This window comes from Capricornis sumatraensis, chromosome 13, assembly GCF_032405125.1.
Source record: "Capricornis sumatraensis isolate serow.1 chromosome 13, serow.2, whole genome shotgun sequence".
NCBI classification, from domain to species: domain Eukaryota; kingdom Metazoa; phylum Chordata; class Mammalia; order Artiodactyla; family Bovidae; genus Capricornis; species Capricornis sumatraensis.
In genome coordinates this window covers 52,259,996-52,287,337 of record NC_091081.1, presented here as the reverse complement: position 1 = coordinate 52,287,337, position 27,342 = coordinate 52,259,996, and the positions used below count along the sequence as shown (strand labels likewise).

General features: G+C 38.4%; 1 protein-coding gene across 1 annotated transcript; it reads right to left on the bottom strand.

Annotated features, from left to right (window-relative positions):
- On the bottom strand, positions 1 to 27,100 carry TBX18 (T-box transcription factor 18). The gene is made up of 8 exons (XM_068985385.1): positions 26,794 to 27,100; positions 25,443 to 25,647; positions 23,114 to 23,215; positions 19,835 to 20,006; positions 14,062 to 14,229; positions 9,261 to 9,325; positions 2,321 to 2,415; positions 1 to 725 (listed from the first exon to the last, which is right to left on the bottom strand). Exons 1-8 carry the CDS (start codon positions 27,098 to 27,100, stop codon positions 1 to 3), a joined length of 1,839 nt encoding a protein of 612 aa, XP_068841486.1.
- Between the last annotated feature and the right edge of the window lie 242 nt (positions 27,101 to 27,342).

Sequence of the window (27,342 nt, the reverse complement as noted above, 5' to 3'; positions counted from 1 at the left end):
TCAGACCATATGTGCAGATACTTGAGATGATGAGAGAGTTAAGCTTCCTAGGGTCCTAGAGTCAAAGAAACTCTGCTGACCCCCACTGCTAAGCAGGTGCACGCCTTCCACGGGGGGCAACATCTGCCGATCTGTCATGGTTCCACTCGGTGAGGACCCCAAGAAACTTCCTTGGGAAGAAACAATTTTCTCAGGACTGGCAGCCAGTTTAGGGGATGTGGAGAAGTTATACCCATACAAGGCACAGGGGCTGTGTAATCTGAACGTGTTGTAGGAACCCTGGTGGGTCTGGTTAGCAGCAAAGGCATTGCTGGGGGGTGAAGGCATGATGTACTGGAGCTGGGGAGACATCCCTGAAATCTGCATGGACAAGCTGGTCTGTGGGCAGCTGAAGGTGTCCCCATCCGTGCCGCCCATGGACATGTTCACCGAGGCACTGCTACTGACGCCCACGTAGGAGGGAGTCCTGGGAGGGGCGAAGGTCTCCCCTGTCTGGTTGGTGAGCCTGTTGTAGGTCTCAGCCAAGGATGTGCTGTATCGGTTGAGGGTGAGGCCAGAGCGGGCGCAGGCGGAATAGTCAGCTGGGGCCAGACCACACAGCTGGCTGGTGTTGGGTCCCAGGTGGAAGGCAGGAGATGAGCAAGGGGAGCCGGACAAAAGATGAGGGTGGGTGGCTGCAACACCATTCCCAGAACCTTGGAGTAAGGTAGAGGAACCTGTATTTCCTACAAAAGAAGTTGAAATGTAAAGAGCCTCTTTTCCTTTCAATTTTGTACACATGAGCTAGATGTGATTTGTTACACGGGGCAGGTACAAAGAAAAAAAGGAGATGGTCTCTGCTCTCAGGAATTGTAATGTAATTGAATTTAGACTGAATGACTTTAAACACAGATACTCTCAACATTTTCAAGAAAAATTATCTCCCCAAGGGATGGTCTTTTTTGTTTGTTTGCTTTTTGTTGTTTTTGTTTGTTTTTTTGAAAAAGGTATTAGGACTCTACCACATCAAATTTTCACATTTTCTCCCTCAATTAGTTTTCTCATTATTTTGTAATAAACATTACAAAGATTGACTTTCCCAGCAACTTAAGAAAATATAAATTTCATGTTACTCTGTAATTTTTTCCAGAAGTATAACCATCACCTCACTTCTACCCACTTTTTACTCTTTTTTTTCAGCAGAGTTTGCTCTGGATCAATGTATTTTCTTGCAAGAAAAAAGAAGGGATTCAAAGGAAAGATACAAACTGGCCAGACCCATCCTGTCTCAAATGAACTGGCAACCTCCCACTGAAAGCTTCTGTGGGTCAATGACTACCACGCATGCAGGGCTATTAAAATAAGGCAACAGTCTCGTACTTCAAAAATCTCATTTCCAAACAGAAAGAGGTTTGGTGAATCATATGCTAACCCAAAAGCAGAGGTCCAACAGATAAACAGTCCTGTGAAATAGAGAGGGTGTTTAACCCTGCCTCCAATCAATAACAGTGGTGGCGGCTGATCATGCCCCACCCCCCAGATTTGCTGGCAGATTGATGTCTGCAACTTGATGGAACTTAGGGAGAGAAGAGAATTCCAATGGGCTGGACACATTGTAAAACCTTCATTGCTCTAGCGACAGTGTTTTATATAGCTTCTCAAAATAATCTAAAAGCCCAATCCACCCAATGATAATTATCTTAAAACCTAGCATGCTAAATTCTCATGGGGATGCTGGGCAGGGTCAGGCATTAAGTGCAGGACTGAGTGCAGGATTGGGCTGTGAGTCCTATAGAGAAGCTATCCCATAGAGAAGGAAGCATCATCCTGTTCCATGCAGCCTCTTTGAGGAAACACCAGCCCTGGGGTTGTTGGAAATGTCAACAGTGATCTCAGGGAAGGCTACCTCAGTGTACCTGAACTTCTCATCATAAATCAGCAGGAGAAACGTGCTTAGAGGCAATTTAGTTGAAGGAAGTGAAGAAAGAAGGGGGCAAAAAAGGATGATCTAGGACCAGTATCTGTAATTTCTTGCGAAGTACACCTGGTACCAGGGCCAACTAGTCTACCTCTAATTTTAAGAAAAAAAAAAAATTAAAGGTGAAATAAAGGTCATGAAATACATAAACAGCCTAAAACATCCAAAACTTAACTTAGGGCCACACTGGCCATTTTCCTGGCCCATATCTATACCAGACACAAAAGGGAGGGATCTTGTAATAGAAGGATTTTGGTAATGAGGTAGCCATTAGACAATAGTAATGACTTGGGCATTTTTCAGTGCCTGAGCATCTAGGTAGGAACTGACCAGATCTATGATCCAGGAGACTTCATGATTTACCTTGCTTGGGAATTCCAGGGATATCTTCAAAGGTGAGGGTCCGTAGTGAAGGTCTCCAGAATGCATATGACTCCACAAGAGCTTCCAAACCCATTCTGAATGGAAGGGTCAGGACAGGGAACGACACAAGAAGCCAAGTTAGGAGCAGTTGGAGTTTTCACCACTAATAAGCTGCTCAGGAAACACCACTGGTGTTGACAGTGCCTCCCTTCATTGGCAGGTTAAAAGCTTAGCACAAACACACATCAAAAAAAAATGGTTTGGAGATGAGCTACTATTCTGTCACCAAAAGCACAAGAGGATAAACCACCCAGCAAGTCCTGTTAATATTCTCTGAAAAATGAGCCGATCTCAGGGGATACAAAAGCTGCCCCCTGTGCTAGGAAGATGATGTGAAGACCATCCATCCTGGCCGCCCTGAGTCCAAGGCTCTGTGTGATCTGGAAGCACCCTCTCTCCCTGATTCATTACTATCCCTCTGATGAGGAAGACTCTGTCACAAAAGTGTGCTCCTGCAAAGAGGCATTTCTACCCATCATTCAGTGCTTTGACCACCAGCCGAGAAGAGCAGTCATCCAAGGAAAATTGACTTCTCTCTCCGAGGCACGATCACCACACCCAGGACAGCCAGGACGGGCTCAGGGCAGCAGCCCTGACTTCTCCACCCAGCCTCCAGTAGGACCACAGCAAGGTGATCTCATAAGGTGCTAAGGTACATAGGCCTAGTATTAGCATCAGACATTACGGTAAAGCCTATACATATGCTTAATGAATGGACACAAAGAGATAGGATAACTTCATAATGGACTATACACACGATATCTATAAATTTTAAAACATGGCTGACTACTCTAAATACATACAAAAATGTATGCATCTCCTACCGTAAGTGATTCAGAGTCTTCCCTATTGTATATCAGATAATGAAGTCCTCCAGGTCCTATAAATGAGTCCCTTCACTCAACTAGCACCTTCTCAAGGCCTTTCTACTTTTCCCTCAACCATCTCAGCCCTTATCAATCTGTTAATTCAGGTAACATTATGCTTTCCATGAAACTCACAGCTTTGCTGAAGAAAATGCCTGATTCCTGAGTGTCACACTATACAAGGCCACCTCTTGAGATTGTCAGATACAGTTTTAGTGAATACAGATAATCTGTGTTTAATGCAAATTTAAAGACAGGGAGTATGATTAACAGCTTAGACTCCATGTGATAGCTGCTGTAGAGTCCCTCCATCTCCAAGTCATAACCTATGAACTAGGACTAGAGAAACACTCCCTTCAGAGTCACACCTCCTATACAAAATGGTGAAAACTCCCGGGAGACCCAGAGTAAGTGACCTGTGCATACAGATAAAACCATCTTCCCTTACTTGCCCTGGGCTGCACTGAGCATGAAGAACAGAGTCTGGCTTTGGATGGAATCACTGTGCCCCAGAGAGAGGACTAGTTAGTGCTCAGGACACTGAATTGGGTTCAGGAGAACTGGACTGTGACTACAACCCTCTAACATTGAGTAAATGTTTGGAGCTCTGTGGACTGCCATTTCCCGCAAAGTGAGGACTGGAATACAAAGTTCTGAGTCCTCTCCTAGCCCTAAAGTTTACCACTAAGCGATTTACAAACCAGACATTGTATCTGTGGCTGACTATAAACCAGGTCTAAGAACACTCTATTCAACAATATTTTATGTGAAGTATTGAAGGGAGAAGTTTGGCAGCCATATCAGTCTCAAAGCCCCACATAATCTGCAGGTTGCATGTAATACTAGACTCATGAATGCTGTGCATGCATGCATGCTAAGTCACTTCAGTTGTGTCCAACTCTTTTTGACTCTATGGACTGTAGCCCACCAGGTTCCTCTGTCCATAGAATTCCCCAGGCAAGAATAGTGCCATGGGTTGCCACGCCGTCCTCCAGGGGATCTTCCCGACCCAGGGACTGAACCCACATCTCTTACATCTCTTGCATTGTCAGGCAGGTTCTTTACCACCAGCGCCACCTGGGAAGCCCCTCATGAATGCTGGGTGTTGTTTATTCCATTACTTTATTTTAGCTTGTACTAATACTCAATTTTTCTATGACTTTCTAGAAACAAGCTTTTTTAAGTTAAAGAATTTAGGACACAGTTTTGTCCTAAACTGTTTTGTTAAACACAGATGAATTTTTGTAATTACAGTTTTAAATATTCAGGATACCTAAGTAGTCCTGGAGGGGCCTCAGGGGGGATTTACTAAGAGGCAATTAATGAATATTTACAGGACTTAGAAATTTATTAACCGTGGAGATGAGCATAAATGCATTATTTGCTTTAGCGGTATAAACTTGACTATGTTTCAAATACAAACCCATACTCCAAATTCTTAGGGAGAAGTTACTAATCCTCACAAATAGGTAACCCTAAGCCTTAATGAGATGTTCTGAAGGTTACAGATCTACAAGTGGTCTGATCTGGACCTATTGATATTTTTCTTGAGGCTGCTGTTTCACACTACAAGTTCCAGAAAGGATTTCAGATATTTTGCAGAAAACAGTTATAAAATATTTATTAGCTGAATCTGGACTTTAAAAAAAAAAGTCTTCATTTTCCCCAGTAATGGAGACTTTTCCCGTCTAGTTAAAGAAAAGATAAAAGGCACCTCCTGCAGGAGTGTAGCCAAGGCGATAATTTATACAAGATGCCTTTGAACAATTTCCACATTTTATCACCGCCCTAATTTATGCTATCAAATAGCCTAGTTTATTTAGTAAAATGGTTATGTTTTTTCCTAAAGTATTTAAAGAGAAGAAATTTTTGTACCTTCCTGAGTAAAAGATTTTATAGGGTCAACCCTAAGGCCTAACTGAAGAATGAAACTATTCTCAGCACATAAATTCTCCTTCACGTAACAAATGTCCTGCAGGAGCGCTTTTAAGGGCTGAAGCTACTGATTTCTATAAAATAGGCTGTAGGACCATAAATAGCCAGGAAGGTATAATTTTTAATTAAAGCAAATTGTTTTATAAAGTTTAAAAAATCACAAGTCCAAGTTTATTTCTTGTCCTGCATAATTTTTTTCATGTATAGAGAAAAAATAAAAACAGAATGTATGTTAAAAAGTAGTAACAGTACATCAAAATCAGGGGTATTAAAGAAATATTTTGTACTTTTTCTCATGGGATTTTTCCTCTATTAATATATATCACCCCTTCCCCAAGTCCTCAGCACCAATGCACCCTCCTGATCTTATAGATAACTTGGGCTCTTTTTTTTTTTCTTAAGGAAAATAACACGCAAGTTAGAAATCTTTAAAGCTTACCACATTCTTTCTTTTCCATAAAAGTGTCTTTTGCATTTATCAGTGGAAAATGTTACAGTATTTAATATTGATTCACAGATAGTTAATATTGAGTCATAGATATTTAGCATTCAAAAATAAGCACTGAAGAGTTTGTCTGTCACAAACAGGAGAATTCATTTTAATGAGAAAAAAAGTGAAACTATTCATTTCACCAACAGGGAAGTTATATATAAGCTCAGTAGGTTTTTTCCTATATTAAGGAATATTTAAACAGTTGGGGTAAAATAAAAATTTGAAAGTTTAACAACCTTTTAAAAAGTGTTAAGATATAATTCATTATTTTTTTCATATCTGTTAAAAACTTTAAAAGGTGTAGAATCAGGAAATAAACAGTAGCCAGCACCATGACTGCAATGGCTTATACTCCTTCAACAGTGAAAGGAAAGAAAAATTTCTATTGAACCTAGAATTTTTACCTCATGATACCAAACAAGAGGCTTAGTGGTTTATTTTGACTGATGCCTCTGATTTTTTTTTTTAACTTATCAAAAAAAAAAAAACACACCTTTTAATTGTGCCAACTTACCTAAAATTCTTTTTGAAGCCTTGCAATATTGGTTGGCCAAAAAGTTCGTTTGGGTTTCTCCATTACATCTTATGGAAAACTATTCTGAACGAACTTTTTGGCCAACCTAATATGTATCTAATATGACTCTTGCAAAGAGTCGGGCACGACTGAGCAGCTTCACTTTCACTTTCAATACGTATCTATCATCTCACTTCCATTTACAGGCTTATCCACTATACTATGAATACTACCCAAAATACATCTTTAAAAATGTTTAAGGTTACCACTTCAAAAATGAACTGACAGTAATATACAAAATGATAAATATAACTAACACTGCTCTATGTTATATAAGAAAGTTAATTCTACGTGTTCTCATCACAAGGAAAAAAACTGTTTTTCTATTTCTTTAATTTATGCCTATATGAGATGATGTATGCTCACTAAACTTATTGTGATAATCGTTTCATGATTATGAGCATTAAATCATCATGTGGTACATCTTAAACTTTAGCAGTGCTGTATGTCAATGACATCTCAATAAATGTAGAAGGAAAAAAAAAAAGACAGTGTTCAAGCCATGTGACCCCACAATGTCAACAGCAGTGAGGTCTTTGCTAGAGTCACCCTACAGGAGAGCCTGGAATTAGTCCTGGCAGTATAGTCGCATGGTTTCCCAGGTGGCTCAGTCAGGAAAGAATCTGCCTGCAACGCGGGAGGCCTAGGTTCGATCCCTGGGATGGGAAGATCCCCTGGAGGAGGGCATGGCAGCCTACTCCAGTATTCCTGCCTAGAGAATCTAAATGGACAGAGGAGCCTGGCAGGCTACAGTCCATGGGGTCGCAAAAAGTTGGACATGACTGAATGACTAAGCAGAGCACAGTATAGTCTCAAGTCTCACTGCTGCCTTCCTGGAGTTTCAGTGAGTTTCAGTAAATTCATTCTCTGCTTAAAAAAAACAAAAACAAAAACTGAAAGCAATGCAAGGTTCTTAAATAGATAAATGTTCTGCTATCAGAAGAGTCACAAGAAGATTTCATCAAAGTATTTGTCAAAGTCGAAAAAGGAATCATCCCAGGGGCTCCCAGTCACCTCACCAATAAGCACCTCAGTTACTGATTTATTCAGCTTTCAGAAACTCCTCTGAAAAGCAATGTTAACTAGGAGCTAATGCAATGATGTAACAAAAGCCAAGCAAAGTTTTTCTCCACATGGAAAGAGACATCTAAAACAACAGAAAAATCTCAGTACAGCAGACGTCTGGTAGGAACACCTGGAAATCTTCCTACAGAGTAAAGGATTTCAGACAGAAGCTGCATTATTAGTCAGTCTTACTGATCTGCCTGCGCTAAGTTAGAGGCTATTCTACTCTCATACATTTAAGTCCTGATATTCAGTCAGTTCAGTCACTCAGTTGTGCCCAACTCTTTGTGACCCCATGGAACTGCAGCACGCCAGGCTTCCCCTGTCCATCATCAACTCCCGGAGCCTACTCAAACTCATGTCCATCAGGTCGGTGATGCCCAGTTCTCACAGTACATGGTGTTTAAAAGAACCACTGCATTACCAAAGGGGGAGGGATAAACTAGTGATTAGCAGATATACTCTACTATATATAAAATAGATAAACCACAGTGTCCTACTGTATAGCACAGGGAACTACATTCAATATCATATAATATTTGGGATGATTTGGGAGAATGGCATTGAAACATGCATACTATCATGTAAGAAACGAATCGCTAGTCTAGGTTCAATACAGGATACAGGATGCTTGGGGCTGGTGCACTGGGATGACCTAGAGAGATGATATGGGGAGGGTGGTGGGAGGGGGGTTCAGGGTTGGGAACTCATGTACACCTGTGGCAGATTCATGTCAATGTATGGCAAAACCAATACAGTATTGTGAAGTAAAAAAAAAAAAAAATATATATATATATATATATATATCTTATAATAAACCACAATGGAAAATAATCTGAAAAAGAAAATAAATAAATAAAAGAGCCCATTGCACATGAAACTGAAATCAAGTCTTCTGCAGGCACATAAGTTTATTCTGAGAAAAGGTCTCTGTCTATGCTTACCTTGCTCAGCCAATCATCTGAAAGAACTAAAAGTCTGGACTCCTATGTGATTGTTTTCTCTCTACAATTTTAAGTGAAATTGTTCCTAAAATAAGATAATCGAGGGTTTCAACCTCATATAGCCACAGCCTATCAATACCAAGTTTTTAAGAAGTATTAGAATAATGTCTGGAATAAAGTGATAAAAATGTCTCAAATACTTTTTAAAAACAAAATGATTTTCAAAACATTTAAGTCAAAGTCTTACCCAGAGAGGGCATCTGGAGAATGTTAATCTATTATTACTATCAACAGTTATAAAATATTTTAGAAAATGTCACACCAACTCTATTGGAATAGAATCATATCAATAAATTCAAAAACTCTTGGCACACAGACTAAGGAGATCTGCTTTTTGATAAAGAGTAATAGAGTGGAATTCATTACTGTAGCTCTCCCACTTAGTACAAACACCATAAAACACGACACAGAAAAAATAAACAAGTGTGTGGCTGTCAGTAGAGCCAAGACAAATTTGGAAACTAAAGAACATCAGCTGTCTTGGCAGTGGGGAGTAGTTTCAAATTCTAGTTGAAAATCTGAGTGAACAAGAGTCTCTGTCATATTTTGAAGAGAGATCAATACATAGTTGTGACATTGCTAAGCAAATTCTAAACCAAGAGCAGATGCAGACAGTATTTTGACTTGGGATATTAAAGATCCTGGGTCTGGAGACACAGGTTTCTACAAAGCCCCTTCAGAGGCAGCACACACTGTATACCCTGAGAACTTCCGTTTTTACCCCAGCATTTCACATCAACATTCAGCTTAGAAACGAGTCAGCCACAATGATGCACCCAAAATAAGTTACATTTATGCCTCAATGATATTAACAAATTTAAACTTCATCAGAAATGATTTCAGAATCACGTAAGTAAATTTAACTGTTTACTTTGTAGTGGAAAACTCACCATAAGAATCAAGTGTATTTATCACAGCCAGAGTGTTTTTAACTAAGACTCACCTGTTACGCCCAGAGTCTCGGAAGCCTTTGGCAAAGGGATTCCTATCTATTTTCAGGCGAGTAATCTGCAGAGTTGGAAAAAAAAAAAATCACATCAAATCTTAAGATAAAGCCAAGGAAGGTTATAAAAAATGGTAGTGATGGAAAAACTAAAAGAAACTCCAGAATCAACTGTTAGAGGATTCTACTGTGTTCTCCCCTGTTTCTATGGTATTTTATTATCTTAGTAGCAAAGCTACAAGAATATTTCAGAAGTCATCTAGACATTCATTTGCTATGAAAAGAACATTCACCTACTTCTATCCAAGCACTGTAATAAAGTTTGCTTTGCTATTAATATTCCTAGAGAAGGGGATTCTGAATCATCTGTTGATAATTGCCCTTCGTTTGACAATCTCTTTAAAATTCTTCCCTAAAAATTCCGTGAAATGTGTCTGCTTCTCTTGCAGTAGTGGTGATGGAGAACAGCTAATACCCAACTTATATTTAACAGCAACTTATACACTGAACTGTTGTTAATGTTCTTCAGAAATAGGCAATATATACTCCTTGAACGTTCCTGCCTTTCGTTTTTCTTTGTCTCTCCTCAAATCATCTTTACAGCTCTCATCTCCTCTTTCATCTGTGGAGTTGTGACCTGGTCAGAGCACTACAGTGAATGTCTAACCAAAGGTAACCATGACTTGAAGGTTTTAATAGGATTCAATCTTATACACATAGGAGAAATAAATAATAGCTTCATTTTAACTACAGCTGTAATTTGTTGACTTACAACTAGATTTTTATTCAGGAAGATCCCAAGATATGAGGGAAAATTTTTTATAAGTGGTCTAATCATCTCCATTAAAAACAATTTTTTTTTAGTTATACCATCTTGAAATTGACACTAATAAACAACATCCCATCTGTTTCTGACCATATCTCCATCTTGCCCAGAGAAGTTTATAGCCTATTTTCTAAGAAGCACATCATGCTTTGTTTTTCTGTGTTCCTTGGTTTAGTAGAATCTACTAAGTTCTAATTGTGCCATTTTGGTCAAGGACAAATGAACACTGCTGAATGACACTTGGGCAAAGAAAGGCATCTTTGGAGAATCACCTGAAATCCCCCTATATCATGTTGTGTGCACTTTCAGCCATCTGCCAATCAGCTTTGCAACACCGAAGGCAGGTGTATTCCATATGCTACTGTCTTAAGTTTGTGGATGCTGCTGCTAGTCGCTTCAGTCATGTCCAGCTCTGTGCAACCCCATGGACAGCAGCTCACCAGGCTCCCCGTCCACAGGATTCTCTAGGGAAGAATACTGGAGTGGGTTGCCATTTCCTTCTCCAAGTTTGTGGATGAAACTACATTATAACAAGATAATGTAAGGGTCTGCTAAGTAATTCACTATGTCTACCACTCTGCCATTGAAAGAATTCTTTATAATTCATTATAGCTCAATTATCTGTTCATTTAAATAATGCTTAAAGAACACCTAATAACTTAAACATTCATTTAAAACAGTATTTTAACACAGAGGGAAAGGGGAGGGTGGAATAAATTGGGAGAGGAATATTGACATATATAAACTACCATGAGTAAAATAGATAGCTAATGGGAAGCTGCTGTATAGCACAGGAAGTTCACCTTGGGGTTCTGTGATGACCTAGAGGGGTGGGATGTTGGAGTGGGGTGGGAAGGAGGTTCAAGACAGAGGGGATATGCACATATACATATGAATGATTCATATTGTTGTACAGCAGAAACTAACATAACACTGTAAAGCAATTACACTCCAATAAAAAAATTAAAAATAAAAAAAAATAAAGTGCAGAGGAAGAAGTTTAAAAAATATTTCTGAGCTATAAATAAATGGAAAAACATAGTAAAAAATAGCATTTTAAAAAAGAGTTTATGGCAAAACCAATACAGTATTGTAAAGTAAAATAAAAATAAATAATTAATTTTTAAAAAAGAGTTTACAGCTATTACAAAGAATGTTACTTGAATCAGTTCTAATGAGGTGGATGAAACTGGAGCCTATCATACAGAGCGAAATAAATCAGAAAGAAAAACACCAATACAGTATATTAACGCATATTATGGAATTTAGAAAGATGGTAACAATGACCCTATATGCGAGACAGCAAAAGAGACACGGATGTAAAGAACAAACTTTTGGACTCTGTGGCAGAAGGCGAGGGTGGGATGATTTGAGAGAATGGCATTGAAACATGTATATTATCATATGTTAAACAGATCGCCAGTCCAGGTTCAATGCATGAGACAGGGTGCTCAGGGCTGGTGCACTGGGATGACCCTGAGGGATGGGATGGAGAGTGAGGTGGGAGCGAGTTCAGGATGGGGAACACAAGTACACCCATGGCTGATTCAGGTATGGCAAAAACCACTACAATATTGTAAAGTAATTAGCCTCCAATTAAAATAAATAAATAAATAAAATTTTAAATTAAAAAAATAAAAAAGTTCAGATTTATATCATAGTGCTTGTTTAAACAGAGGTACATTGCAATCACCAGCATCATTATACTGACATCACATCTATTATGTGCATATCACGTATGCTGTAATATGAGTTTTGCACATATTATTTCATTTAATTCTCATGGCAACTTAGATGTAGTTATTATCCCAATTTTATGTTTTATTTTATACTAGCTTAAGTTCTTTATGATTATAAGGTTACTCGGCCATAGAACTGGACTGGGACCCCAAGTTTCAGAGCTTATGCTGGTAACCACCAGGCATGGAAGCCTGCCAATTTCCCATAAGTTCTTCAAAATACAGCTGGGAAGTTAAAAAATAAAAAAAAAAAGAACTACTGCATTTTTCATGATCAATTTCCTTTCTTGAACTTTTCCATCCTCTTAACTGATTTATCAGCATTTGTGAATTGGTGTTAGACACCAATATGTATCAAAAACCCACTGTGTCTTGTTTATTGTATAAAAGAGGCTTGGAGAAAATACATGTTTAAAATAACATTTAATACACAGTTAATTGGATGCATAATTCATTTAGAGAGAGAGACAGAGAAGAAAGACCAACAGGGTTGTTTAAAAGGTATCAAAAGTACAAAATGCCTCTTTTCTCCTTATACACTGTATTTTTCCTGAAAAAAAAAAATCATTTTCTATGATTGATATATTTTAAGAATATATTCCTGGGACTTCCTGGTGGTCCAGTTGTTAATACTTTGCCTTCTAACGAGGGGGCTTCCGGTTCCATCCCTGGTTGAAGAGATAAGATCCCACATGCCTCACAGCCGAAAACACAAAACAGAAGACACAAGAAATATTGTAACTAAATCAATAAAGACTAAAAGGGAGCGTGCACGTGTCGCTTCAGTTGTGTCCGATTCTGTGTGACCCTATGAACTGTAGACTGCCATGGACTCCTCATCCACGGGGTTCTCCTGGCAAGACTACTGGATTGGACTGGCATGCCCTCCTCCAGGTAATCTTCATGCCCCAGGGACTGAACCCACATCTCTTACATTTCCTGTATTGGCAGGTGGGTTCTTTATCACTAGGGCTACCTGAGAAGCCCTGAAAAGGGGCTATATCTTAAAAAAAAAAAACTTAATTATCTTCAGCCCTTTTAAAGGTTAATTTCATGTTCCTTCTTAAAAGCCTACATAAAAACTGTGACAATGTGAGTGTGAGAGGACAGGACAGCTTGGGTGGTGTCACCCATGGATGAGAGCAGATGAGCCTCTCAGCCCTAAGGGAGAACTCACAGGGCAGGGTTCAATCTCCTAAGAAGATTTAAAACAAAAGAAAACACAACAGAGAGCTTAAAGCCTTAGATTGTTGACTGAGATGTATATAAATGTCAAGAGAAGTGAAAATCTAAAATAATGCTGCTGACCTTTGAAAATGAAAAAAAAAAAATCTACCACAGACCACATTGCTCTGCTACATTGCTATTTCTTAAGAAAACTGGCCAGAAAATTGCATGGGTCAAATAATTGCCTCCATTCAATTTTCCACCTGCTTGATACAGCCTTAAATAATGACATATATTAATGCTCACTTATAGAGAAAAGAAATATTTCACTTCTCAAATTATTTCTAATTTAATGAAAGGATTACTCCACAATTGCTCATCTCTCAGACAGTAAGGGTATGTATAACCCTCTATCACAATTAAAGAAATAGCACTCTTGTACATATAAGAAGGATAAATGATTCTGAAATACTTCCCATAACACATGGATGTCAGCTCTAAAATAAAGTGAGCTGACAAATCTCATGTCCTGCGATATAACTCACTTTCATGTTCTACAGGTCTATTTCCTAGTCAGTACACATGCTTTCTAATTTTAATTATGACATCAGGATTCAATGTCTCAAAATGGAAAGTAAACCTACACTGCCAGTCATGAGAGACATTCTGGTCTGAAGAAATCTTCACTAGAGTAGCTTTACATAGGCATCTCGGATAAATAATTATTACTACATATGCATGCATGCTAAGTCACTTCAGTCACATCCGACTCTTTGCAATCCTACGGACCATAGCCCACCAGGCTTTTCTGTCCATGGGATTCTCCAGGCAAGAATACTGGAGTGGGTTGCAATACCCTCCTCCACGGGATCTTCCCGACCTAGAAATCAAACCCCTTTTGTTATGTCTCCTGCGGTGACAGGTGGGGGTATATATATATATTCTGGATGTCATACATGGCAAGCACTTATGACCGTTCTTAACTTTCAGATAGAGTAAAAAGAGAGCTAGCTTTTAATCTGCACATGAAATTAAAAATCTAGAAAGATTCCAATTCTGAAAACAATACCTGCTGGTTCTGATAGGCGGTGACAGTGGTGAAAACAGTTTCTGGAAAGGAAAATGCCTTCACTCCCTCTCCAGATGGAACAGGCTTGATAGGAGAAAGATCATCCCCACAGTCTTTACGGATGATGTGGACTCGTGGTTGGTATTTGTGCATAGAATGAAGTATAATCTATATCAAGAAAAGAGAAGACAAATTTGTCAGCAACTTCTACCCAACCTCAACCCCTTGACTAAATATTGAGTGTGTGAAACAAATCCCAGTTAGAAATAAAGATACCCAAGGCTGTGAAAGTCCCAATTTAATAAAGTGTATCAAAACTGGAGTGAGACAATTAGGAAGCTGTTTGGAAAGTGTGCGTACAAAAAAAAAAAAAAAGGCAAATAATTATTTTGGTTGAAGCCCTGTGTGCAACCATATGAATATAGCATCACATTTTCTGTTTCTGAAAACACAAGAATAAATTCATCAGCATTTTTATTTATAATGAACCTAATGGAACACAGAGTCCAAAACAATAAAACTAAAAATGAGACTGAAATGATTATTTTAATTCCACCACACCCATCCCCTAAAAATAAGTATTTGCACACCAAGATGTTCTTCAGAGAACATTTTTCCTCTGTTGGTAACTAGAACATGTATACTCAAGGGCAAAGGGATTTTAAGGATACGCCAGGGTTTGCCTTATGTGTGGTTCACAAAGTCTCTGGTTTGCCTGGAGAGCCCAGCATTCGTGCTTCCATCACAACAAGGCTTCCAAAACCCAGATGCCCGGGGATGAAAAAGCTCTCAGACTAACTCGAGGAATCTGATGATATGGTTCAACTGCCTTCTGCCCAATGATTCCACTTCTGAGAATTTATCCTAAGGAAATATTCCAAATCCCAAAAAGTGTTTCATGTACAAAGATGTGCAATGCACCATTTATAACAGTGGAAAAACTATAAACCACTGACATGAATAGATTGGTTAGGTAAATGAAAATCCACACAATGGTTACAGCATAATTCAGCCATTACTAACGCTTTAAGAACATTTTTAGCCACATAATGAAACACTTCTTTTTAAATCCTAAATTAGAATAAAGGATCTGAGTTGTTTTTAAACTTACCATAACTACATAAAAATAGACAGTAAAAGGACCCATACAAAGATATGAACAGTGGTCATCTCTAGATGATGGAATTGTGGATGAATGTTTTCTTCTTCATTTGTTTTACACTTTCAAGGTAGAGGAGGTAGGTAAAGAAACAGCTTCATCCAATGAGACTTTCTATGTGCTGCTGGAAATCCAAATTCAATTATTCACTAATGAGTTTAATTAACAAATCTATATCTTTCCTGAGCTATACAACTTGAATTCAAGCTTTAAAGTGTTAGAAGTTTGGAGAAATGCTTAAACAAAAGTCTGAGAAAAAAAAAAACAAACACAGTGGTTGGTTGACCTGCCTCATGCTTTTCAGGAAGCGCACAGTTTAATAAACCAAATTCAGAATCATTGGTCAACCTAAACATCTCTCTACTTACACAGTGTGTTTGCTGCCCCAAAAGAATGTGTTTACCTTCCATTATTAACCAACAGTTGTGAGGTTTTTCTAACCCTAAAATTTTCTTTCTATCAGTGGAGGAAATGCCTGGAGAGTAAATCTAATGATGATACTCACCACACACGGCTGACGGAGGGATAGCATGAGTCTGAATAAAGGACAAGAGGGGACATTGTCATCTGGGGGGACACAACACAAGTCGGCAACCTCTGGAAAAGTTTTTTTCCAGATATATAAAAAGACAGAATTTCAAGTTATTCATGACTCATAAAGTCAATTTAAAGGGTTACAGCTGGAAATCTTTAGATAAGTAAAATTAGCAAATAAAGTAGAAAAAGAATGTGCTGTATTTAGTAAGGATAAGTTCTGTTTTGCAAAACACTGCCTGTTGGTGGGGTGTGTGTGTGTGTATACACTAAGTTAAACATAAAATGTATGTCTGGCTGTAATCAGATTAAAAGTCTGAAAACGCAAGATTTAATTCTAATGATTCATAAATTCCAGAGCTGGAAAAAAATTGGAAAAAGTCACTTTACATTAAACAAAAATAAAAGGCATGGTCAGTTTGAAAGGATGAGAGTTAACTGACTTGAAGTGAAGGACATAAAAAGTTATTTAGGTTTCTGTTTACTAGTCAATGAAAAGTAAATTCTTGTTTTATGAAATCTTTTTTCTCTCAAGCAGATTTCTCCATACAGCTCTATATATTTTAATAGTATTTATTTGTTTATATCCTTACACAATCTCCAAAATTATTTAAGGTGGGATATACTGGGAGTAGGGTATAGAAATAGCTGAGGCATGCCTATGTTTACACATTAAAGGGTAACTGCCAACAGTAACCTGAAAATTATTAAAAAAAATAATGTATTCTCAATATTACCTATAGGAATTTAGTATATCCCTACAAACTTTTAGGGAATGCTAAACAAGCCTTAGTTCCTGTATATAAAATAGCATTATTTGTTTTTTAATGAACTATCAAAGTTATAATGACAAACGGTCATGAATAATTTGCTTTTTATTAGAACAAGTAGAACTAGGAGAACCACTGCCCTTATGAACAAAAAGACCACAATGATAATATCCATTACTGAAACTCAAATAATTATAATCTGATCTGCATGTTCTATATTCTCTGTTCTGTTTAGACAGAGGATATTTTTTCTTTTGGATACTGTCTATTAGCACAGATAGTAACATAAATCTCTGTCCATAAACACAGGCTTCTTTCTCATGTGTAGGTTAATACACATTTTTCCCATGTTAAAGACATTAGGTTTGACATTGGTGGGATAACTAATATTTTAAAATTTAGCCATTACTAGTCTTCCAATTTCCTTTTCATATATATTCTTCACAATTCTGACTCTCCTTCAATTTCTTTACTTCTTATGAAGCAGAATAAATTACCTTTTTTAAAAAGACACTAGGTTTGAGTCAAAAGAAGCATATTACTTAGTTCTGATGCTGCCTATCATATGAAGGCAGAGGGGTGAGAGTCCCTGCGAGGTCCCTTCATCAAGAAAGCGACTAAGTTAGTCCCATCACAATAGTACTGTTGTCTTCTCAGACTCTGAATCACATCAACAGTAGAATATGACTACCTTATTTGGGATGATAAAACTGAGCAAAAAAAAAAAAATAAATAAATAACAGACACTTTCGGCCTTCCCAATCTCTCTTGGCTGGAATAAAATGGCTGCCACACTGTGCTGCTCTGACAGCGCAATAATCCGTGTGCTGCTGCTGCTACAGCTGCTAAGTCGCTTCAGTCGTGTCCGACTCTGTGCGACCCCATAGACGGCAGCCCACCAGGCTCCTCCATCCCTGGGATTCTCCAGGCAAGAACACTGGAGCGGGTTGCCATTTCTTTCTCCGAATCTGTGTGCTAGTCTTCTCTTTTGTCTGAGTTAGAAGATCACTAAAGCCAGAGACTATGGCTTTTCATCTCTTACTACATTTTACAAAGTCTTCAAAACTTTTGTTTTTAAATAAATAACAGGCAAGAGTACTCTCCCTCCTACCTCCTCCTCTAGTATCAAGCAATACGTGATTTCTACTAATAGCAAAGGCAATTTTCTTGCTTCCAAAATGTATAGGTACATATTTTTCTCTTTCCATTCCCCCCACACACTACTTTTTTTAAAGTATTACCTCCTGCCACAACTTTAAAAGAAAAAAAAATGGGGGGAAGATGACACACTTCTATAGATATTGCTTGTTTTCTGCATTTTTATTTTTCTTAATAGTGAAATATAATTATTCAGGTATAAACTACTGCGGTTCAATTGGCAATCTGTTATTTTGTGTTTTAAACAAATGCTGTGTGATTTAAAACAGTAGATGTCTGAGTAAAGCATATTATCCTCTGTAATATGGGTGGGCCTCATCCAATTAGTTAAAAAACTTAAGAAAAAAAAAATTGAGGTCCACTGAGGAAAAGGAAATTCTGTTTCCAGACTGCCTGCCTCCAGACTCAAGTTGTAATATCAGGTCTTCCCTGGGTCTTTGCCAATCCACCCTGCAAATTTTGGACCTACCAGCCCTACATCTGTGTTAGTCAGTTCCCTAAAATAAATCTCTCTCGTGTGTGTGTATGTGTGTGTGTATAATATAATCTGTTGGTTCTGTTTTTCTAGAGAAAGCTGTTTTAAATAGAATCTAGTGAAATTATGAAGCTAAAATCACATAGACAGATAAATTACTACCTCTAATACTATATATTAGGTATTAGGTATAAAGCCAGTAATTTGATCAGAATTAGAATTATAAAATCACCATATTTATTTAAATTATTTAAAGTCATTTGTATCTTATCTAGGACAGCATATAGTTTTTAGATCCATTATCTCTTTAAAAGATATGTACTCAAAAAAAAATATATATATATATATACTGAAACTATAGAACTCCAAAAAATAGAGTATATTTAAGCTTTTGAAAATCATCAACATTAAGTGCCATTTATTTTTCAATTTTTTATTCTAAAAAAAAGTAAAGACTCTTCAATGGACACACTGGCAAAATTTCACACTTAGCTCCCTCCTTGAGAGAGAAGAAACTAATGTTCTTTCACTGAAGTCAAGTGAAAAAGAACTGTTACAACCTGACTATGTACATAAAGAAAAAAAGAGAAAGTAATGTACTAAAATTCAGGACAAGAAGTTGTATCATTCAGAAGTGAAATGTACTAGGCTTCAAATTACAAAAGGCAACAAATAAAAAGCACTGGCAGTTTGAGAGAGATGAGTCTTACAAATCCAGATACTGCATCTGTACCACAATGAAATGTGTACTTGAATGTCTTCATTAAGGTCAACTGCTTAAGATATTGTCTAGCAACTTACAAATCACATCCTGTCATCACTGTATTACCATCTTACGACAGTTTGCATTTTTTGTTTTAAAAGACTGGCCCATAAATAAGCTATCTTCATGTCACCTCTTTGAGAAATGAATGAATTGGTATTCCTTTTATGTACGATACATTCTTCAAAAGGCACATCAATCCTGCTTCAGTCAAAACTCTCTCAAATAACAGAAATCTAACAGAAATGCTAGCACTGGGTGGAAATCAGCACATATCCAGTGTTTCTTATTTATTAAAACATCGATAATAACGTAGATATCACACCTACAAACAACACTGTGTGAAAATCATTAGTGTTAAAAATGACTATATTATTGAAACTACTGACTTTAGCATATATTTCATATTTCAGTTTTCAGATGAAAAGGAATTATTATTACAACATATTTTGACACATTAGATGTCATTACAAAACAATTGGGAGCTTGCAGATGGAACACACAGATAACATAAGCCTGGGCCACCATTGACAAGTGATGAGCCTCCCCTGGGAAAGGAAGAGGACACAGGCACGACACCATAAATCATTATCCCTGTTCACCCAACTTCAAGAATTCATATTCAAAGTATAATAATTATCACTTTATGAAATTTCAAACAAATGTGTTGGCTAAAATTATCTTCCAACACAAACAGTATCCAGTTTTATCTATTAAAAGCTTCATAGAATACTCTGGCCACAGGCATAGCCTCTGATGAAAATGTAACCTTGACATTGCACAACTGTGCACACTCTAGTCAACCAGGAGAGGAATGTCATGATCTTAGAAAAGTTCATTTCCTTAAGGCAGACACAGTATAGATAATGGGCGTTCCATCCAATGGAGGCAAATTAGGGAGGTCCTGTACTCACGTGGCCTTGGTCGTCCAGCTCGTTGTTGGTGAGCTTCAGCTTGTCAAAACTGATCACTTGTCTCATCCAAGTCTCCCCTGAGGCAGGTGAGTCTGGATGAATGTACACGCGGGGTGGCACAGGGGAGTCAGCATTGCCCGCCACCATCCATTTAGAGCTGTGATAAACATACCTAGAAGGCAAAGACAAGGCTCCGTTTTTTGGGTTGTTGCTTTCTTGGAATTTCCAACTCTGTAGACTCAGAGAAAATAGGCACCCTTTTAAGTCTAAAATTCAAAGATTTGCTCTTTAGATTCAATGTGTATAAAATAAGAATTCAAACACTTTTAAAAAACTCTCTGAAGCAGTGGTAGCCTGCTGACCACTCAAGGTGATATGTTAAGGATTTAGTGAAAAATATGCACGCTATTTCCACCATAAATGCAAGAATTTCAATTTGGATAAATCACACTTATTCATGTTAGACATTCTGTCTATATTCTGATGGTTTCCATTTTTCTTCTGGATATGTAATTGACCTGAAGAAACTATTAAGTTGTCAAGCTCTGCTTTAAGGAAATCTCAAAAATACTTGAGAGTTATATCTTCAACGGTCTAACTTTCTTTATCACTCCTCATTTTAGGTTTATGTTCAAACTGATGAGAGACATGGTAGAAAGTCAAGGGGAAATTGTCAGAATGTACAGTAAATTTATTTTTTTAGGGAAAAAAGTCCCATCTATTATTTAGAATTATTTTTTTCTAACTCCATTACACTAGAAACTGAAAATTCAGTTTAATTTAGTTAAAATTCAGTTTAATTTAAAGTTTGTATAATCATAAAACATAGACTTTTATCTCCTCTAATTCTTTTTTTATTATTGTCAGAAAATCTTTAAATTTTTATACCAGTAATTAAAATATACATCAAACTTTTAAAATTACAATTTATCTAAATAATATTACCTTTCTAATTAAGAGGCAAAACATCCTATTCTACTTGTTTATGTCTGTCAACTACACTGACTCTATAAAAATAACACACTTAAATAACAATGTTTCAAGTAGTATATAAGATAATAATGTTTAATCTTATATTCAGACTATCACTTATTGTTAGTTTAAAATAGATGAACTAAAAAACTAGAAACTAGTGTATCAATGATTAATTTAGAAAAGGATAGAAAATGAAATTATATATTTGGATGCTTGTCTTCCTTTTGTTTTAAAATATGGCATACAATTTAAAGCAACAATTTATGAATAGTCTCAAAGAATTCTACCAGTATAGTAGGAAATTTTCTTTTTAAAATAGCATGAAGTATTTTCATAATATCCCTGGTGAGGCCCACTGTTTCAGCTATGTTCACACATTTCATTCTCTTTTGAATTCAATATGCCTTCTATTCTCTAATTCCTTTTCTTGGGAAAAAATACATTATCACAAAATTAAGAATAACAATAAAAACAATTTCCCTTAATTGATACAGTGTAATTTCAATAAATAAGCTCTGTGCATGGGCTTTTGTGAATATGAATTTTACATTCTAATAAATCACAGTCACTTTTCATTTGACCAAATACTATTCTTTGATAGCAGAGAATGAGCCAAAATATTTATTTCTAGTATTGCTGAAAAAGTTGGAAAATAAATCTTAGAAATGCAAGAAAAAGCAGCACAATGGATACAGAGCTATTGCCAAAATAAATAGAACAATATGCTCTGTCAAAATTTTGAAAAGTATGCATATTGGACAGTTCAAAATTTCATACCCACTAAGAGAATAAATGCTACATGTTACATATTCTTTGTGAAACATTCTAAATACAAATGCTAAAAACAAATTTTTCTTGAGAAGCAATTCAACTGAAAGCAAATTTATGTTTTAAGAATTTGATCTTTTAAAATCTGGCATCTTAGTATTAATACTTGAAAATTTTCTTGTTTTATATGTGACTAATAAGGATCAATTAAATAAAATAAGCCATCCAAAATATATGGAAGAGATTTGGAGGAAGAAATAGAAGCCAAACTTAGAAGAGAAAGGAAAGATTTCTAAACTCACTAGAATTACACTGTTTTCCTCTGTACAAACCCAAATTAGAATATGGATTTTAAACCAAATATACTTAAAGATAAACTTCAAGGCACTTCTAGCTTCTATCATGTAGTAGACAATTTTAACAAAACTCCCTAATGAATTATTTAATTAAAATAAGCAATACAACTTATATACAAAATGCAAATCATAAAACTGTCCTTTTTACTACCCATATTTTTAGCATTCCATATGTGCCTCTACTAATTAAATCTGTATACTTTTGACATCATAAACCTGTTTCCAAAAAGTGACTCCCTAAATCTTAAATAGTAATAAAAACCAAATCTGATTTCATTTAAAAACTTACTAAATGTTCTAGGTGTTTATTTAAAAGACAGAAACAAAAAAGACCACAATTGAAAGCAGGGTCTTCCAACTTGCCATTCAGAATTTCCTTTAAATGTTAGCATTTTCAACTCCCCAGGAAAATAAAAATTATTGTCATTGAAGACTGTTGATTTGTTTACTCACAGAAGGAAAAGTAAAGTTTGGTTTGGTACTGAAGAAAGTATCTTTTCCAGCTTTACTTGATATCTAGATAAATATATTCTCTCAAAAACCAAATATTACAATAATTTTTAAAAATTCTGTTAACTACCAGCCACAAAAAAACAACAATAAGATAACAAATTCACTACCAGCTTAAAGATGATCTTGTAATATCAAGATGTCTTGATATCATAATGAGTTATTATTTTGTTTTCCTAAATTATAAAAAATCTTCAATAATTTTCTCATATTAAAGAGAAAAAAGCCTGTAAACAGTTATGATTTTGTACATAACAAAATAAGGGGAATTTATTTAAAGGTCACAAAATAATCAGGAAGAAATTGAAACAGTTTAACTATTATGTACATCTACAAATTTTACTTCATATTTCCTCTCAAAATCCTAATCAAAATGTGATCAACATAAAAGACATACTTAGTTTACCAACGCTAAACTGGCCGCTTATTAAAATTCCTCAACACTTAAAGACATTTCTGTATCTATTAAAAACAAAACAAAAAATAAATGTTCACATTTACTGCAAGAGAAGGCACCATCTAGACTACTGCAAGTGACTGGGGTTGGACTGTGTATCCGATCATTCTACAAGCTTCTGGAAACAAATATCATAGTCAGTACAGATGAAATCCGCATAGCTTATGAAATCCTGGGGCTTTCTTATCCTCTGTACCCATCTGATCACTGTACCTGTATCTTTTGTTGTCCACTGGCACAATATCCATAGCAATATAATACTGCTGGTGAGGATCTAATCCTGAGATCTTCACTCTCATTGCTGGAAACATGCGCCTATGTATAAGAAAGGGGAGGAAAGACGGTTTGGGTTTTGTTTGGGGTTATGATTATGCTTGAAGAATGAATAAGCAAAGAAAGCTCTTGACTCTGTACTTTTCATGTGGACAAATTTATAGCATTCACTTTGGCAAATGTAATCCAAAGAATCTGAACACGGGATGTATCAAAATGGAATCATTTAAATGTAATTTGTTATACCTGTTCTTGCATTCTGTGTTTACTGAAATGTCAGTATACCTAAAAGCCAAATACACACACACACACATACACATATATATATTCTGAAAAAATAATGGTACAAAAAGCACTTTATTTTTTAAACAAAAATCAGTAAGCAGGCTGACTTTAATAAAACAAATAATAAATGGTTCCAAATAGTAGAAATAGAAAATTTGAATTTCTAAAAGTGATAAAATATATTATAATGTGAAATTTTAAAAGGGTTATAAAAAAGCACAAGGAGCCAATGTGCCATGCCATAACCAAACAATATGTTCTTTATTGAGACAGGACTTCCTGTCTGCCGCATGGTAAAGGTGAAGTGCAAAAGTTGCTCTAAATTTGAAAGGTATAGTAAAACTTCTTTATTGAAAGCAGAAACTAAACACAATGTATATTTACCAAATCATTCCTTCCCCCACCATGCCCTGAAAATACTTTATTTAACCACACTTACTCACAACTTTGCTAATTAAAACAAGTGAAACCCACATTTCTTTTAGCTTCCCAGAGATGCTTATCAAAGGAGATACTAAAGTAAATGCATCTATCTTTTTAAAAAGCACAGCAACAAGGAATACAACAGCAAATTATTGTGTATATATATATGTGTGTGTGTATATATATATATATATGTATATATATAACTCCTTCTTTAAGAAAAAAACAAAAAACTTTCATCTACTGATTTATGTCTAGGACCCTTCCAGGTAGTCTAATTTTTGCTAATTTAACCTTATAACACAAATTTTAGTACTGTTATTTACCGAAGATGTTTCCATAACAATAATGCCATTAAAGACCACTTCAGAGAAAAGAAAGTCCATTATTCCTAACTAGGCATGAGAACAGTTTAATACACTGGCTGTTTAAGTGTTTTTCTCAGTGCACCTGTAAGATAAAGAGTAAAGGTGTTTAACTACATCCTTTATAAGACAACTGTTGCTTTGTGTTGTTGAAGACTGAATTTGGATCATTAATAAAAGCTCTGTGAAAATGTAGAAGGTAGCATATGGATTCAATAAAATATGTTTTTGTAATTTCTAATAAGTTTGGATACTTTTATACTATGCAGGTTTTTGCCATGTGTACTCCCTGAAAGAGTTGTGTGTGTTAAAAGTTTCTTTTGGGGAATAGTAGTCATAGATTTCACTGCACTAAATGAACTGAAAACTTAAAAACGGAAATATTTCTGTGCGCCTTCACATTAACATGATCTGTGCAACAAATCCATTTATTTTACTAACTGATGGATGTGGAAATTTCACACTTTTAAAAAATAGATAAAACTTACAAATTTTGTTTTGGTATTCCTCAGCAAATTTAGGTTAATTTGTTGGATTTCACTTAGGGGAAAAAAAAAAAAACTATAGTAGCTGTGAATCTATAGAAAGAATGGTTTTTAAAAATCAGAGCAATTATTTTTGCAGGGATTAAACATGGTTTACAGATGATTCCAGTAATTTTCATCCTAATCTAATATCAAGATAGTATAACACAGCACATTCTCATACTCCCAGCGAATCTTTGGATAAAAGAAGCAATTGGAAGTTTCGAATCTATAAAAGCAAACGACAGTTTTGCTAAAGAGTAAACTACGTTTTTTAAAAAAGGGGTAGTGGTAGTGGTGGATAATCTGTTCCACAGTTTCAGAAATATAACCAAAGTCTAACTAAATACCTGAACAGATGCTAAGTCGGATCACGAATCTTTAACACTTCTGCCCACGGAATATCAGTAGTCACCGTCACCGCCTCGGCGGCCACAGTGATTTCTCCGCAGCATCCAGAGAGAGAGGACTGCTGGGCTGTGCCCCGCGCCGACTGCACTCCAGGTTAGGTAGGCAAAGTCGGTCTCAAAAGTGAATCACTACCGAGCGCCTCGTCTTATCTGTACAAACTGCTAACCAGAGACACCATCGTGCTGCAGATTCTTTTCCCTCACCCACCAAGGCGTGGAATGAGGCCAGGGCCCGGGCCGTTCGCGCCAGCTTGCCCTTTACCTGCCCGCCTTGGTGATGATCATCTCCGTGCCGATCTCGTGAAAGCGCTTCCAGAGCTCAGCTCCTTGCAGATCCACCCGCGGGGCCTGCGGCGAGGGCAGCGGGGTCCCGGGCCGGGCCAGGGCGGGCGCCGGGGACCCCTTCGGGGAGCCTCCTGGGGATGCCAGCGGGGAAGCGCCCTGCAGGAAGCCATCCTCACAGCCGCCTGGGCAGCAAAGGGCAGAGAGGGGGTACCGGTGAGGGCTCGAGATGGGAAGCCTAGTGGGGAGATAAATCCCCCGAGGGCGGCTGGGGAGAGATAAGCGCCGCGGGAGAAACGGAAGTTTTCCTGCCATTCGGTCCTTGTAACAGGCCCACGGGTGGGTAAATACCTGCTCCGCCCGCCGAAGGGACGGACACTCGACGCTCAAGTAGGGCCTTCTTGGTCCCCAAGTCTCAAGTCCTGAAGAGGCGTGCGGCCCAAGTCCACCCCACCCTCCCTGCTTCCGCCGGGTCAAGGCCCCAAAATAAGTTTTGTGCCGCAGCCGGAGTCTGGGATCCGTGCCGGATACACCGGAGCCATGGAGAGCACAGAGAAAAAGCGCCTGACGCTCGGGTTCCTGGTCTCAGATGCTTGGGCCTCGCTTAGCAATCCGCGTCTTTGCTTAGGGCCCGGCCGGAAGCATCCTCTAGAAATCTCTCCAGACACCGCTCTAGCCAAACTCCCAGGCCGTCCGGAGCGTCTTAGCAAAGCAGCACAGGGAATAAGAAGGGCGCGAAAAACAAGCCCAACATCGCCGTCGGCCTTGGCAGCGGGAACCAAGGGTGGGGGGAGGCAAGGGAACCGCTCTGCTAGCCCTTGGGAAACCACGTTTGGAAACACACCGCCCTCTTCCTGGTTTGCCCAAATGGTTTAGGCATTTGTTTCGGTTTCGGGGGGGGGGGTACGCCGTCGCTCACCCCACTCTCTAGCTTTGAAAAGTTAGGAAATAAAAAAGAGCACCCATGGGGCTAGAAGCCCAAGGGAAGCAGATGCGGAAAGCACAGATCTGCACCGCTGAGTGCCGCAAATTGCAGCTGCTACGGGTGAGCTTCGCCTAGTGGGCGGCGGCCGCCTGAGAAGCCAGACTGGAAGCGGCATTTTAACCGTCTGGACTGTGACCCGAGTTGCGCGGAGAAGCGGCCAGGGCAGCGGGAGCTTTGAGCCCCCACCGCTAGTGCGGCTGTGGCTGAGTTGCCCTGGGTGCATAGGAACACCGCACGCTCGCATGCCCACAACTCGCAGAAGTTCAGGTTCTCCGCGGCGGTACGGGCCCGCGGGACTGGGAGGGGACGTGCAGGGAAGAAGTTTAGGCGGGAGGGGCCGACTCACCCGCGGTTCCGCGGGAGCCGCAGCTCCGCTCCAGGTCTGCGCAACTCCGGGTGGGCCCGGAAGCCGCCCCAGCCGGCGGCGGGAGCGCAGAGCCATCATCTCCCTCGGAGGAGCCCTTTTCGCCGGCGCCGCCGCCGCGGCTGCAGCCACCGTCATCTAAGGCCCCGGCCGCCTCCTCCGCGCCCAACTTTCGCCTCTTCTTCTGAAGCTGTTGCTGCTTCTCGGCGCCGATCAGTGCCTCCACCGAAAAGGCGTGAGCCTTAAGGCTTAGCATGCTGCACGGCGAGCCCCTCCGTTTCTCGGCCATCCCCGCCGCCCGGCGCCCGCCCCTCGCTCATATACACGCGCGCGGGCACACGCACACACTCGTTCTCCTTTCCCCACCAAAATCTGAACGACTCTCGGGGCCTCCCGCAGGCCCAGATAAGCGCCCTTCCCCGCTGCGGGCAGAGACAAATTTGGCGTTTCCTCTCTCGCGACTGTGTTGGGATCCGAGGAACCAGCGACGCGCCCGCCAAGTTTCCTTCCCTCGGTCTCTCGCGCGCGCTC

What these genes read in the sequence shown, in the direction of transcription:
- TBX18 (XM_068985385.1), bottom strand. Translation starts at nt 27,100, where the DNA reads ATGGCCGAGAAACGGAGGGGCTCGCCGTGCAGCATGCTAAGCCTTAAG. An exon ending in GTGGACAACAAAAGATACAG is followed by an intron (nt 20,007 to 23,113) that starts GTACAGTGATCA and finishes TTTGCCTTCTAG; the next exon opens with GTATGTTTATCACAGCTCTA. An exon ending in CGAGACTCTGGGCGTAACAG is followed by an intron (nt 2,416 to 9,260) that starts GTGAGTCTTAGT and finishes CCTTCCATTCAG; the next exon opens with AATGGGTTTGGAAGCTCTTG.